Source organism: Strigops habroptila, chromosome 3 (genome assembly GCF_004027225.2).
Source record: "Strigops habroptila isolate Jane chromosome 3, bStrHab1.2.pri, whole genome shotgun sequence".
Lineage (NCBI taxonomy): Eukaryota > Metazoa > Chordata > Aves > Psittaciformes > Psittacidae > Strigops > Strigops habroptila.
The window spans coordinates 386,584-402,642 of record NC_044279.2 but is presented as its reverse complement, the minus strand read 5'-3'; the positions used below and the strand labels follow the sequence as shown (position 1 = coordinate 402,642).

Sequence of the window (16,059 nt, the reverse complement as noted above, 5' to 3'; positions counted from 1 at the left end):
CCATTTAATATTTGCTGCTCTGATCTTTTAAAGTGGTTTTCTATGAGAAGTGATGTAGCACAAAATTAAATGTCTCCTGGAGATCCAACCTATATCTGGATGACACATGAGCTCAGATCAGCTGTCCTTGGCAACCAAACCTGTTCAGCATTGCCTGTTGTAGTTGGCTCTGACCATGGCTTCCACTTCAGTATGTTGGCATTGGTAGGACAGGCTGTGCACCAGCAGGTCTGACCCCAGGGATTGCATCACATCCAGGGCCTAGACTTTGCTTCTTTCCATCCAACATCCCTCCTTGCCTGTGGCCTCTGGGTGACCAGGCTGAGAGAGCTGGACTGGTTCAGCCTGGAGAAGAGAAGGTTCCTTAAGGGGAGACCTTAGAGCAGCTCCAGTGCCTAAAGGGGCTACAAGAAGCCTGGAGAGGGGCTTTGGACAAGGGCCTGTAGGGACAGGCCAAGGGGAATGGCTTTAACCTGCCAGAGGGGAGATTGAGATGAGCTCTGAGGCAGAAGCTCTTCCCTGTGAGGGTGCTGAGGCACTGGCACAGGGTGCCCAGAGAAGCTGTGGCTGCCCCATCCCTGGCGTGTTCAAGGCCAGGTTGGACACAGGGGTTTGGAGCAACCTGCTCTAGTGGAAGGTGTCCTTGCCCATGGCAGGGAGTTGGAACTGGAGGAGCTTTAGGTCCCTTCCAGCTGAAACCATTCCATGATTCCATGATTTGGGCCTGTTGTCCCAGTGGGGAGCCTGGATGCGGGTGCTGGCAGCACCACGCTGGGCAGTGGGGCTGAGCCACCGTGGGAGCGCAGCCGCTGCCGCAGAAACTCCCCCACCACGTGGTTGAAACTCATCAGAAAACAAGCGCATCATGTTGTCATGGCAACGGGGAGGCTTACGGGAGCCTGGAATTCTTGTACTTTGAGCCTAAAATATTCCAAATGCTTCGCACAACATGGCTGGGAAGTGCCTTCAGGGTGTTTGGCCAAGGCTGACACAGGTTGAGGCTTTGTTCAACGTGGGGCAGTGTCCTGCCCAGAGCCCTGGCTGCTCCCATCCTCTGCAGCCCCTTGATGGTGGCCACTGGAGCATGTTCAGGGCTCATGTGCTTTTGTGCAGGTTGCTGTGGGGTACGTGGCCTTGGAAGGGTGAAGCTGTGGGAGTCCTGAATGTGTATGGGGCTGGTGGGCCCCCGTTAGCAGGATCATGGCATGTCTGAGCATGCCTTTGAGCAGCAAAGGGGTCCTCTGTGTGCTCTACCTGTCCCCTTGCTTCTGCCACTATGTTTGCACCAGAAATGGGTGGATGTTGTTGACTCAGGCTCCCGCTGGACACTGGCACATGTCAGACAAACTGAAGCATCTTAAGCTTCAGGATGGAAATGGGTTCATTAAAATTTAGGAACATACATTCTTCCTGACCTGAGGTCTGTGGTGCTGCAGCTCCACAGCAGAGCCCTTCACCCTTCCAACCATGTTGCACTCCCCATGTCCACTCCTTCTCCCTCTACAGAGCTCCAGCCTGAGGCAGGAATTTGCATCTTCAGGTGGCTTCATGAGGTCCATTTCTTCCACACACTCCCGAGGGTTGGGTGAGGGTCAGGCAGGGCCGGGAGTCGCTGGTGGTTTATTCAGGGAGTTGTATCTTCTAGGCTTCACATGCTTGGAAGCTGGCGCCTGCCTGGAGCTGCACATTCTTCTCTTCCCTGTGAGGGCGCTGAGGCGCTGGCACAGGGTGCCCAGAAAAGCTGTGGCTGCCCCATCCCTGGCAGTGTTCAAGGCCAGGTTGGACACAGGGGTTCGGAGCAACCTGCTCTAGTGGAAGGTGTCCCTGCCCGTGGCAGGGGGTTGGGACTGGATGAGCTTTAAGGTCCCTTCCAACACAAACCAGTCTGGGATTCTGTGATCCTCTGATTTAGGCCTTTTGTGTCTCTAAATCAGAAGAAGTGGTGGACAAGGGGTTACTGCTGGTATCGATGTCCTGTGTGTGTGTCTCCACCTCCGAGCTGGGGTGGAGCTGGAGCTGGGCTCACAGCGGTCCCACTGGTGGCGCTGTACCTCTCTGAGTGCTGTTGCTGGCACTGCCTCGCCCTCTGGCAATGCTCCTTGATGCTTCCTGAGATGACACGTCCAACCCCTCCCCATGCCAATGTGCCACGTTGGGCTTGCCTGCCCCGTGTCCTCGCTGCAGGGAGAGGGGCTGGAAGCAGGCGGAGCTACATCCTCATCTGTCCTGGCCATTCCTGCCCTCCCAGCCTGCCTCCACGTGCTTTCCCAGCCCTGCTGCCTTGCTGCCATGTTCCACTCCGGCCATGGCGGCGCAGCGCCAGCTCTGTGCTGTGCTGTGGTCTCTAATGTCCTTTCCCCTCTCTGCAGTGCCTTTCAGAGAGACGCCCAGCTACACGAAGCGACGGCGGCTGCTGGGCGCGGGCGGCCTGTCCTCCCCGCGCGTGCTGCAGCGCTCGGCCAGCGACAACAACCTGAAGGCCGAGAGCCGGGCGTCCTACTCGCCGGTGCCGTCGCTGCGCAGCCTCCCGCCGCAGCTGCTGGCGCAGATGCAGGAGGCGGCGGCAGCGGCCGCGGATGGCAGCGTGGGGAGCTCCGGCAGCGTCCGCAGTGCACACAGCCGCTCTCCGTCCCTGCAGCGCGTGCAGGAGGAGAAGGAGGCCGACATGCCCTCGCTCCGCAGGAGCAGCCGCGGCAAGGCCAGGTGAGGGGCTGGGGGGAGGCGGCTCCATGCCATCACCGGTGTGTGCCGTGGGACCCACTGGAGCCACCGTGGGACTCTGGGTGGGGAGCAGGGAGGCTGGTGGAGCCCATGGAAGCCCCATGTCCTCCTGTCTGTATGTTGCTCTGGCTCAGGCACCGAGGGCTCAAGCTCCTCGATCTCCCAGCCCTCGCTCTAATCGCGCATTTTAGGTAAGTGGTGAGTACATCAACGCCTCGTTGCTATGACAATGATGCATCTTGAAAACCAACGCTCCGAGGTGGCACATTGCGGATGAGCCAACACCTAATACTGGTGTCCCACCTGATCAGTGATCATGGTGATCACGGTTATCAATGTTCTGCCAATGGGCCATGGTAGTGGCTTTACTCTGCTGGACCCATCAGGTCCAGAGTGACTGATGGGTACCCTCACCCAACCCACCGAGCAGTGCAGGAGCCTTCCCTGTGCATTGTGTGATTGTGGTGGACTGTAGGTATTGGGAGCGATATGGACCTCACGTCCTCCTGCTGCTTCCTATCACTTGCTGGCCGTGTGCAGTGCAAAGGTCAGCTCTGACACTGCTCACCACTGCTGGTACTTGTCTGCGGCTGGGATCCAGGCATGGGCACCCGCTTGATCCAGAAGCATGGCTGCTGCTCCTCTCAGATAGCTGAAGTCTGTGTGCTTGAGCCCAGAAAATCCCATGTGCTGGTTGTGCTGGGAGGTGTCCCTGCCCATGGCAGGGGGTTGGAACTGGATGAGCCTTAAGGTCCCTTCCAATACAAACCAGTCTATGACTCTATGAGGTGCTGTGGAGAGTCTTTGTGGCCGAGGGTCCCTTTGGTGACGACTGGGGTCAGGCTTTGCTGTTAGTGGAGAGAACAGACCAACCACAGCCATGGAGGATGTGAAGTGATGTCTGCTCAGAGAGGACTAATGAGACCCTCCGGTATCGTGAGGCCGGAGCAGGAGTTTGGAGCGTGCGCACCAGCTCTGGCTTGTAGTTCTGTTTACTAATGGCCAAATGGATTTAAGCATTGAAGAGTCAGTCTGCAGATGGCAGCTATTTACACTAGCTCCAGAGCAGGAACAGCTCAGAGGCCCTTTGAGGCAACCTAAATAATTTGGGGGAAAAGAAACATGTCAGTGAATAAAAAATAATGAAGATAAATGTAAAATAGCTACTGGAGGAGAAAAAAATGACCCAGTGAAGTAGTTGTGAAGATTCTTAATTATAGTTTAACTCCAGAAAAGTTGCCAGATGATTCTAAACAGCTCAGCAGAGGCCTCTGCTCAGTGGCAGCTTGAGCACAGGATACAGCGCTGTTGGATGACCCAAGTGTGATGGCTGATGGACGGTCATACAGAAAACAGTCTAATGCCTCGGTCAGAATCAGTGATGACATCTCTGGGTGCTGCAGCCCAGGCTGGGCACTGCCTGTCAGCAGGAGCAGTGGGAGCTGAAGGGTTTGGAGATGCCGTGGACATGGTCAGGAATGAGAGAAAAGGAATGTCTGGTCTGAAGAGACGTTTGGAGGAGCAGGATCGTTACCTTAGAAACGAGAGGAATAGAGGAAGTATGTTAAAAACATTGAAAATGCTGTATTCTTGGCTGAGGGAAAGGGGGAACCTCTGCCTGTTTCATGGCACGAGGAGACAGGAGTGTGCAGTGAGAGGAATGGGAAGCACGCTGAAACCAGTACAAACCAGTGGGTTTTCCACTCCCTGCAGTTAGCTCAGGAATTCACCCCCTTGGAACCTGCTGAAGCCACAGCACAGTGCATTAGGAGGCTGGTGTGGCTGAAAAGAATACTGTGGGCTTCTGTAATCAGAGGTTTGGGAAGTGTTCCCACAATGACCTGGAGCAGCTGATGGCGAAGCAGGAGCAGGGCAGTGGGAAGGGTTAAGTCATTCCCAGCCAGGCAGTTCCCAGGGAGGGGAGAGCAGGATCATGGCTGGGCTGGAGACATCAGGGGTTTGGGGTCTGCCATGAGCAGCAGCACAAGGGGGATGTACAAGTGGGTCTCTCGTGCTGCTGCAAGATACAGTGGTCAGCAGCTGGGTGCAGTGGTCAGCAGTGGGGTGAACTGGTCAGCAGCTGGGTGCAGTGGTCAGCAGCAGGTGCAATGGTCAGCAGCAGGTGCAGTGGTCAGCAGCTGGGTGCAGTGGTCAGCAGTGGGGTGCAGTGGTCAGCAACTGGCTGCAGTGGTTAGCAGTGGGGCGCAGTGGTCAGCAGCTGGGTGCAGTGGTCAGCAGCTGGGTGCAGTGGGTGCAGCGAGTTGGAACTAGATGAGTTTTAAGGTCCCTTCCAACCCAACCCACGCTGTGACTCTGTGACACTCTAAGTGACACACCGCCCGCTCGCAGCGCTGCTGTTCAGTGCGACTCTCTGTGCTCACCAGGGCTCAGAGCAGCTCATTAACAGCAGCATTTTGTGTGACTCGGTGTTTCTTTCACTCCTTTTTGGCCTTTTCACCCACCTGGTCTGTTCCCAGTGGGGTTGTGTTGCTTTAACAGAGCTGCTGTGTCCTGCAGGGCTGGGGAGGAGCAGTGCAGTGATCCCTATCACTGAGGGCTCCCATCCCAGGGATGTTTCATTTTCCAACAAGAAAGCCTTCACTGTGTGCTAAGTGACAAGGCATCGCATCCATAAACATGTGGAGTTCTCACACATCTTCCTCCAGAAGTCGTGCAGAAAAATTGATTCTGGGTCAGATTTTTATTAGAGTACATATCAGGAAAGTGTAGTGCCTGCAAATGTTACCCCAAAATTCTTTCTTCTGCAGGCGGAATTCAAAGCAAAACTCTGATTGTTTTGCAGATGTATTCCGGATGGCAAAGGGAATGTAAATGAGCACGAGCTCAGCGTTGGCATCTCGGCTCGTCCGGCAGCGATGCTCAGCAGCCCCTTGTGCTGTGTCGGGCAGCCTCGGCGCTGGTGCTCAGCCCTGCTGGATGCAGGAGCTGTTTCTTGTCCATGTTTCTCCCTTGACTTCAGCTACACTAATGGTTCTGGTGGCTGAGTCCTCCCATGGGCTCCCCTTGTGGGAGCACAGGTCTGACCCCGGAGCAGGGCTGGGGGGTGCAAGCCCAGGGTGGACTCCAGGCTCCTTGGAGCCCTGTCTGTCCCATCTGGGGGGCTCTTGGCCATGGTGCATCCCTGCAGCAAGGGATGGACCATGGTCCTTAGCTGATACGTGCAATCCAAGTTGCTGGAATGCTAGATAGTAAGGTCAGAATCCTTGTTTCTCCCATTGGTGAGTGCAGTTCTAGGGCAGATGAACAGGTCAGCAAGAGGGAACTGTGGGCCCTCACCAGGTCATCACCATTGCTGTGAAAAGCATCTATGGAAATAGGCAATTGTCTATTTATTTTCATAATGGAATTCCTACTCCCATAGAACTCAGAAGTACTTGAGAATATTTGAGAGTATTCCCGTCCCTGCAACAAGGGATGGACCATGGTCAAAAGCCTCGCAAATGGGGCAGGCAGGGTTCCAAGGAGCCTGGTGTGAAGGACCTGGGTGATGCTGGAGGTTAATCCACCCCAGCAAGGTTTGGGTGAGCCTTTCACCCTGTCCCCACATGCCTGTTGGTGGCCGGCTGCTATGGTGCTAACAACCGACTGCAGGGAGTGAGCCCTAGGGGTGGCTGTTGCTGATGCAGTTGGCTCTGAACCCCCCAGTTGTGCTGGGGAGCATCAGAGGTCCAGGGAGGAGCAGTGGGAAGGGTCTAACCGACAGACCTCCACTGTGCTCACCCTGCCTGTTCCTGGGAACCCCTGTGATGGATGGGCCCAACGTTTCCCTCACTCCTGCCTCTCCCTGTCCTCACCACTAGGAAGTTTTCTAATATCTGATCTGAGCAGTTCTTCCTCTAGTTTGCTTTGCCATGTTTGCTCCACATAGGTGCAGCGAGGAGCTCCCTCACTTCCCCCTCACAGGAGTCTTGCACACACTGAAGAACACTTGCCACATTTTCCTTGGTGTCATCTCCTCTGCTGGTTGTTAAGCCCTCATTACCTCACCCTTCCCAAAGGTCCATCTTCTCCAAGCTCCTGCCGTGACTCCTCTCCAGGCTTCGCTGTCCCAGTGCTTCCCGGCGGCGCAGTGCTGGAGCAGGCACTTTGCAGAGCAGTGGAGTTTTGCTCTGTGTTTCCCGGGCTGTGGTTGATAGCTGCTCACCCTGTGCTCTGTGCTGTGATGTGTGACTCACACTCAGCGTGTGATAGCCTCCACAGCTTATCCCCCTCAAGCCGTACCACATTACCAGTGTTTCCCTATCCGAATCCTTGTGCAGTTGATGATTCCTGTGTAGATTTAGTACCTTGAGGTTATCAGGATCCTGTTCTTTGGGATGTTTTGCTGCCCCTTTGGAGTGCCAGTAGATTTGACAGGTCTTCTCCACTCCATCATTGGTTTTGCTGAAGGAGATGCCGACCTGGGTCAGCCCCGTGCCCAGCCCCTGGGTACTTCTCCATGGGGAGGCATCAGGGGTCATTCTCTGCCCCACAGCTGGGTGGTCTCGGAGCATGTGTGGGGCCAGGAGGAGCCCAGCCAAGGCCGAGGTGTGCAGCTGCTCCTCTCACCCTCTGTACTTGACAAATCCCTTCAGCCTGTTGCTGCGTTGCTTCCTTCCAGGCAGGTACAAACACTTCAGCTTGTTATTTGTTCTGATGTTGTTTTCCATTGTGATGGTGTTTCTTTAGCTCTTCTTCTCCCCCCTGTTTGACCATTTGCTATTTTCCACCCTTTTGGATGCACTCTATATAACATGAGCCTTCAAAGATGACCTAAGGTGTTCTTCAATTGCTTTAATCTGTTCTTAAACTTCCTTCCCAATGTGTAGTCAGGCACATCCAAATGTTCTTAATTAATTTCTGCTCCTGGTTTCCAGGTAGGATCTTAACTCTCTGCCTCTGAAATCTTGTGGTTGATCTCTGATTTAAAGACAAGCAAGTATTAAGCACATAGGTTTTTCTAGCTGCATCCACGGAAAGCTTTTGCTCTCTGCAGTTAGCCAAAGGAGCACCAACAAGTACCAGCAATTTCTGGGATCTTCTTCTTGCTGTCAGTGTATTAAACTGCTTCCCTCCATGGTGGCATTTCCTCTCATGCTTGTGCTGTCCACAAGTTTGCTTTTTTTGGCTTGTGCTTTTCCTTCACGTGTGTCCATAGCGAACACTCCTGTTTTCCAGTGCAGTCTGGAACTGCAGTCCATGCAGTGTATTCCAAGTCAATGACTGTCTTATGTTTCTTACTTCACTGCTTATGCATCTTCCATGTTGGGGTAGGTCTGAAGTCTGTTTTCCTTTGCCTTCCCCATCATGTAGTAGTTTGGGGTTTTAACCTCCGGAGGCCCACCTCTGTCCCACCCTGGGCTGCCCTTTCGTGTAACCCTGCCTCCAATAGTCAACAACGGCTGGAGTTTGGCCTCAAAATGCATTGCTCATATTTTGCTGGTCTTTCTCACTTTCTTCCTAAGAAGTGCCAAACACTTATCATCTCATGGTTGTTCCTGCCAACATTACCTCTGCCTTCACATTTCCAGCCACTTGGAATCAAAGTGCTAGAAGAGCTTCTATGGCTGTTTTCTGCACCTTGGCTATAAAAAAATGGCTATAAAAATTAATTGTCGTGAATATCATCCAGGAGCTTGCTGGGCAGGCAGTGTCCTCATCCTCCCCAGCAGGTCGCTGGATAAATGCAGTCTCTTCTTAGCCCATCCTTGCCAGCGTTCAAGGCCAGGTTGGATGGGGCTTGGAGCAACCTGCTCTAGTGGAAGGTGTCCCTGCCCGTGGCAGGGGGTTGGAACTGGAGGAGCTTTAAGCTCCCTCCCAACCCAAAACAGTCTGTGATTCTATGATCATCCCTAAGCCCCATAAGGCTGCGTCAGAGGGGCATAACACAGGGCACTGCACTGGCTCAGAATGGGCATCTGCCAAGGCTGGTATCTTGTCTGTTGGCTGCCCCTGGCATGTGCCTAAAGAACAGGACACATGCTGAGGAAACAGGGATTATTTTCCCCACACTGAAATACTTCCTCCTTTGGTCCTACCCATGAGCATCTCTGTGACCGGGGATGTGCTTTGCTGCTGCGTGGCTGGCTGCAGAGTCCTGCTCAGACACATTCTCTCATAAGAACTGCAGGGAGCTCCATGCTCTTCAGCAGGTGACTGCAGAGAACATCCTTTTCTAGCACTAACCCTGACGAGCTTTGGCACTTTTCCACCTTGAACAAACATCCTTCCTCTGAAATTGCTAAAACTGTGGTTATTGCATCAACTGGAACCTGGGGACTTGATTTCTAATATTCTTGACCTCTCCTTGGGGGGTTTAATAAAATAAATGCCTTGTCCCAATACCTCTTTTTTGTATTATTACTTTTAACGGTATTAACTGATTCACTACTCCCAAGCCCTTTTATTCCTCAACAGTGTGAATGAGATCTTTGTCCCAAGTACCAAGTCACACAATATATTTATTTATTAAAAGCCTTAGATGGTTTGTTTTCCCTTCCTGGCTTTGGGAAGGGTGAGATCTGCTTCATTTGTTCTGCCTTCATCAGGAAGTTGAGAAGAAATTACCACAATTTGTTCCATTCCCTCCTCTGCGCCTTGGTTTGCAGCTTGGCTGATCTGAAGCCCCTGATCAGCTGCTGATCTGAAGCCCCTCCTCATCTCAGCCGTAGCCTTGGTCCCCCTACAGCAGCTCCTCAGAATTAGATGGTGGGGGAGGATCCTGAAGGTGGGTGGTGCAAGGGCCACCACTTCTCTGGGTGCTCCCGGGGTCACTAGGCTGCTTATGGTCCTTCTGTGCTGCTTGCCGCAATGCCAGCGCCATGCCCAGCACCTTGGGTATGATGGTCTGGTTTAGGGTGGGAGAGTGAAGAGCATAGGCGGGGGATCTCTTGCTGCTCGTGTGACGCTCCAGTCCAAGACAACTTCACCAGTAAGCAGTTAGATGGACAGCGCTTTGTGGAGAAATGCATGGTGAGGAGACCAGAGATGGAGTTATCAGACTGGAGTTGGAGACCTTGTGCAGGAAATATGGGGTGTTTGCCAAGTGGTTACAGGCTTGGAGAGTCATTGAAGTTGGAAGGTACATCTGGAGGTCATCTGATCCAGCTTTTCCATCTAAAAGAGAAAACTGGGCTCCAAAAGCTTGTTGGTAACACAGCTGGAAGGGCCCCCATGTGTGCTCCTGCCCCTGTCGAGGGCTCCGGCTGCCCCAGGCAGGGTCAGGCTCTGGATGGGGCTGAGTCAAGCGGATGCAGGAAGCCTGGCTGGGGCAGCCCCTTGGCTGAGGGGGCTGGTCCTGAGCTGGTGCTGGTGCCTGGTGGGCTCTGGGAACTGCCTCATGCCCAGGGCTTGCCTGGCAGCTCTGGGATCCGTATCCTGCTGGTGGGTGCCGGAGTCCCCTGGGAATGTGCCCTGTGCATGGAGCCCCACCGCAGACCCTGTGTGCACCCGGAGCCAGCTCCCCTCCACCACCCACCCACTGCAGAAGAGGAACCTGCTCCAGCAGAACGTCTCCTCAGGACAGAGTCTCACCTTGAACGTGTGAGTGACCACCCGCACCACAGACATCCCTGCACCGTGCTGCTCCCTCCACACCTCCAGAACCAGGAACCAGGACAAACACGCCTGAAGTTCTGCTGCACCAGGAGGGAGTGTAAGCAATATCCAAGTGAGATCACCTCCCTGCCAGGCGCGTTTGTCTCTCTAATAGCTTTTCTGTTTGCCTCAGCATTCCCATAAGAATATCTGCTGTCAGTCTGGGATACCAGGAAGCTTCAGGAATATTTATTTCAGTTGGGCAGAATTAAAATGGGACTCGATCAGATAGTGGAGATGCCCGTCAGAACACTGTGCTGGGGTGCAGGTGCCTGCCCTGCCTCCGGGACTGCAGGGCCCCTCATTGGGATGATCCCAGCTTTTGCTGGGGTGTTCTTACGAAATCCCTGCTGAATCCTGCAGTGGTTCAGCGAGCACCACGATCCACACGGCTCTTGCAGCAAAGGAGCTCAGCACCCGGATAAACAGGAGAGCATTCCGAAAGGGCTTCACACATCCTCTTCAGTAAAACACTGCATTTCGTGTCTGAACTATGCTGCAGGATTCCTGAAATGTGGCAGTTTGCAGGACCCTCCTGGAGAGCTGTTTTGTTCCGGGTGGACTGGGGCACCCAGCAGTGGAGAAAGGTCTTGGCATGATGGTAGGGTGAGGAGATAGGACGGGTCAGCATTACATCTGATCTGACAGGTAGAAGAGGAGATGACATCTGGGATGGTTGGAGCAGTGTGTGGGGGTTAGACCAGTACTTGGGAAGGTTTGGTGGAATCTGAGGAGTTTGAATGGCTGAGGTGATCCAGAGCTGCCATGGAGACCAACCCCTGTCCTGGGGGTGGGAATGGGAGCCTGGCGGTGCAGAAGGGCTGAATGCTGGGAGCCCTGTGGAGGTGTATCCCAGGCCAGGAGCTCTGGGTGTGGCTCATGCTCCATCAGCAATTCCCTGGGGACTTCTGCCTCTGGAGCACATCTGAGGAGTGGCTGCGCTGATCCGCACATCACACTGGTGCTGCCTGTGTCACCTCCCAGTGAAACCTGGAGCAGGGAATGACAACAGGTTTACTGGGCTCAGCATCTTGAGGAGGGTGAGATGCTGGAAGCACTCGCTGTGCCAGCTTCAGAAGAGGGATTTCAGGGAGACAACAAGAATTCATCAGAAAGGCCGAAAAATCAAAAGCAGAATGATCTCTGTGAGGATGCTGTGGGAAGCACTGCATGGTCCAGGCAGAGCTGCACGAGGCAGGACCTTTGGAAGAGGAGAGCGCCAATAATGCAGCGGATCTGGTCTAGGAGACTATCCCAGAGTAAAGGGACCACTGGGAGTGGAATCTGGGTTTGGGGAAGACAGCATGGGCTGCCGAGAGCAAAGTGACGCTGGTGGTATCCAACGTCTTCCGCCAAGGTGAGGTCCCAGGGCAAGAGTATTCCAAAGCTGAATTCATTTCCTGCCCTCTCCCCCTGAGCTGGACAGGCACATGGGGGTTTGGGAAGAGTAACTGTCCTCTTGAGAAGAGCACTGTGATGGCAAGTGTTGGTGGTGTCACGCAACATGTTCATGTTTAGCAGGTACTGGGTACAGGAGGGGAGAAGAGCTTAAACTGCAATGGGATGTGTACCAAGGGGTTTCAGTTTCACCAGTCCAAACCATTAAAACCTTACATTATAAATGTCACAATGATGTACAAACAAAATATTAAGAGTGGCTTTCCCCCCGCCCCAGCTTTTTGATCTTTCTCATAGCACAGGGCTGCGAGCAGCAGAATGATGATGGAGATGAGGAGCAAAGGCCAAATGGGGAATGGGAGTGGGGAAACAGAGAGTAAAGCAAAGCAGACCACTGACTGCAGCTGATGCTCGAGGGCTTTGAGAGCTTTCCCGGAGTTTCCTCTCATGTGAGGTTAATATGGGCAGCAAGCACTTAGGGGTGTGATGCAGAGCAGTGCCATCAACTTCATCTAAGAGAAAAGAAGTGACCTGTGTTAAGAATGACTGCTGCAGTGACAGCAGCAAACCCTCACGCTGCTGTTGAGGTTGGGCTCACAGCCTTGGAGAGCAGTGTGCCAGTCCCTGCTTTCATCCGAGCTGGAGGTGACGTCTGCTCCTGACTCCTGCCCTGCAGCCCAAGAACAGGCAGCAGCAATCAGTGTCTTCCAGACTCCTGACTCAGGACAGCCTGGGGCTCTGGGGCTCCAGAGCTGGTCCTGGGGCCCCCCTTGCTCTGTGTCTCCTCATTGCTGGGCCCAGCTTTAGTTATTTTGTGCTAGAGGAAACTAGGATGTGAAAGGCAGGTGGAGTTTGTTGATAAATTCAGGTAATTCGTCCTGCGAGGAGGAAATCCAGCCAGTTGCTCCATCGTGCTGGATTTCAAATGAGCTGCAATCCCACTGCTCTGTGTCAGTGCCACCGTGAAACATCTCTGCTCTTTCCGAGGACTCACTCATTGAAATACAGAACAAAACAGCAGGATGTATAAAATGGGGTAGAAAATGGTGTCAGCACCACGACAAGGCCATTCTGCTGCTTGGTGGGACACTGTGGGCTGGAGTGGGCAGCCCTGCTCGCAGAGGACACGAGAGGGGCAGCAGCGCGGTTGAGGGTCTGCAGCCATGGCTGCGGGTGGACGGGTTTGTGTGGGGAAGGGGAAGTGATGCTGAAATCGGGAGACATTTAAACCTACCAGAAGGAAATGTGGTTCCTTCACACGCAGCTGCTCCCTGCAACCCCCGTGGCTCCGTTTCACACCATCGCTGTGTTCCGTGCTTGTTGTGATTCATGGCCTGTGATTTACACTTGTCATTTGCCATCAGCCTGCACATGAGGAGGATGTGTTCCCAGGACCACCCCATGGACCTACTTGGGGAGTCCACCCCCTGTGATGGGGGGTACCCACTGGGCACGTTGCCTGTGTCAGCCTTGGGTGTTCTGTGGGTGTTCTGGCTGTGCCAGAGGGCTGCTGGCATCCTTCCTGGTGCACCAATCCCAGACCATTGCTGGGGTGTGCCTTTGCCAGATAAGCTTTTCAATCCACAGAATACATCTGCTTAGGGCTCTTTAATTCCTCTTCCAATTGTTTTAATCTCTCCTCTCCTCTTCTCCTCTCTTTTTCTCTTTTCTTATCTTTTTTTTTGCCTTCCCTTTTCTTTCCCTTTCAAGAGGTCTCTGCCTGCAGCTGCAGGGTCTCACTGTGAGTTGCTCACCCCCACTGTTAACAGAACAGGAGCTGCTGCTCTCCCCATGCCCATGAGATGCCTCTCAGTGTTCCTCTGTGCTTGTGCAGCTTCGGGGAGGGGATGTCCTCGGAACACCTGGGGTGAGTTTGGCATCACTGTGTGTTCCTGGCAGGATGTGAGTGGCTGTGTGGCTCTGAGCAGCGAGGGCAGTGCCCGGAGTGTGGGCGAGTGTGTGATGCTGAGCAGCCACATCTCCTCGCAGGGTCTTGGGAGCAGATGGCAGTGCAGAGCAGATCTGGGGGTGATGCTGTCCCAAGTGATGCTGTCCTGGGTGATGCTGTCCTAGGTGATGCTGTCCCGGGTGACATTGCCCGAGGTGACGCTGCCCCAGGTGATGCTGCCCCAAGTGATGCTGTGCCAGGCAAAGCTGTCCTGGGCGATGCTATCCTGGCTGATGCTGTCCTGAGTGGTGCTGCCCCGGGTGATGCTGTCCCGGGCAATGCTGTCCCAGGCGATGCTGTCCCGGGTGACGCTGTCCCGAGCAATGCTGTCCCAGGCGATGCTGTCCCGGGTGATGCTGCCCGGGGTGACGCTGTCCCGAGCAATGGTGTCCCGGGTGATGCTGCCCGGGGTGACGCTGCCCCGGATGACAGTGTCCTGGGCGATGCTGTCCCAGGCGATGCTGTGCTGGGTGATGCTGCCAGAGGTGACGCTGTCCCGGGCGATGCTGTCCCGGGTGACGCTGCCCTGGGTGATGGTGTCCTGGGCCATGCTGTCCCGGGCGATGCTGTCCTGGGCAATGCTGTCGCGGGTGACGCTGTCCCGGATGATGCTGTCCAGGTGATGCTGTCCCAGGCGATGCTGTCCCAGGCAATGCTGTCCCGGGTGATGCTGCCCTGGGCAATGCTGTCCCGGGTGTCCCAGGTGAAGGTTTGCCAGGAGGGAAGCAGCGCTGCAGCAATCACACTGCAGGGTTGTAAGCTCCGATGTGGTGCCCCAGTGCTGGGCTGGTTCCAGTGATGTGTTTTCTGGATAGTGATGTGTCCCAACCGTCAACTTGTGGCTTCTCACATGTTCTCTGTGCATCCAGCTGCTTTCCCCAAATATGTTAGTACAACAATTCTTCGCTTCTCTCCAGCGTCATCCAGCTGTGATCTCTGAGTGCTTCCCACTGGGGAGTCTCTGGGTGATAGGAGATGGCAGACTCACTGTTCTTTGCTCCTGTCTTTGAGGAGCTGCAGGTGATGTCCCTCAGCCCTCCTGTAGTAACTTTTCACCTTCACCTCCTGCTGCCTGTCTTTGTTGTCCACTGCCCTTCACACTGTCTGTGCCATTTCAGTGCTGTCCTTCTCAGTGCTGTACCTGCTGGTGCTGGTGAGTGCTGGGCTGGAGCCCAGATGTCGTTGCAGCCACCTCGGGGAGGCTCTGCGTGCTCTGCAGGTACTGCCAGGATTAAACAGGCATTTGGCAGCGCAAGAGGTAGCACAGGAACAGCAGCAACAATATCCTGGTGCCTTTGCATATGTGATGGCACGGTCTGGTGTGTGTATGGTGAGCGGTATTGGGCAACCAGCAATGAACAGATCCGTGTGGGGAGAAGGCAGAGATGAATGCTCTGAATTAGTGAGGCCTGGAGATGGTCTTGTATGCAGAGAGGTTGGAAAGAATGGGATTAAAGAAGGAAGATGTGATTTAGTATGACTATTGGATGCCAGAGAGGGACTCTTCATAGGGACTGTAGTGATAGGACAAGGGGTGATGGGTTTAAACTGAAACAGGGGAAGTTCAGGTTAGATCTCAGGCAGAAGCTCTTCCCTGTGAGGGTGCTGAGGTGCTGGCACAGGGTGCCCAGAGAAGCTGTGGCTGCCCCATCCCTGGCAGTGTTCAAGGCCAGGTTGGACACAGGGGCTTGGAGCAACCTGCTCTAGTGGAAGGTGTCCCTGCCCGTGGCAGTGAGTTGGAACTGGATGAGCTTTAAGGTCCCTTCCAACACGAACCATTCTATGATTCTATGATTTGTTTGGAGGAGCCATAGAACTGGTTGTCTCTTCGGAGCAGGATGGAGGCTCCCGTTCCCCATGTGCCCTGCCCACAGTGATTCCCCTCGTGTTTCCCCCAGTGCCGCTGTTCTGTAGGTGTGAGCAGATGCACATTCATTTACAGGTGACAGATGAACAGGCAGAGCTGGGTCTGTCAATACTGACTGTGCTCCTCAGCAGGGAGCACAGAGACGCATTGAGCCGGCTGCCCGGGCGAGGCACAGGAATGCTGCGTGTGGTGCAGGGAATCAGTGGATGGGTTCAGTGTTGCCAGTGCAGAGTGTTTAAAGCTGACACTGGCTCAGGGCTGACTCAGGGCACAAAGAGCATTGGAATGCTGAGCTGTAAAGGAAATCATTGCTGCCCATCAGGAGCCTGCGGAGCTCCCTGGGCAGGAGCAGCCTGTGTCCAGCACACACGGATGCTGCTGGCCACGGTATGAGGAGTGCTGCTCACAGGAGTTACATCAGGGATGTTACAGCTCCTGTCAGGTGGTGTGGGAATTTCTAGGCAGGAGTAGAAACCTGCCTGTGTGTGGGCAGGCTGTTCTGGCTTGTGCTGCAGGGATTTATACCTTC

The 16,059-nt window shown here is 54.3% G+C and overlaps 1 protein-coding gene across 1 annotated transcript in view; it reads left to right on the top strand.

Annotated features, from left to right (window-relative positions):
* Positions 1-16,059, top strand: part of SHANK3 (SH3 and multiple ankyrin repeat domains 3) — a 324,463-nt gene that overhangs the window by 106,879 nt on the left and 201,525 nt on the right. The window contains exons 12-13 of the mRNA XM_030472062.1: positions 2,370-2,602; positions 7,251-7,295. Of these exons, the coding sequence (XP_030327922.1) occupies positions 2,370-2,602; positions 7,251-7,295 (278 nt within the window). The remainder of the gene's footprint in view (positions 1-2,369; positions 2,603-7,250; positions 7,296-16,059) is intronic.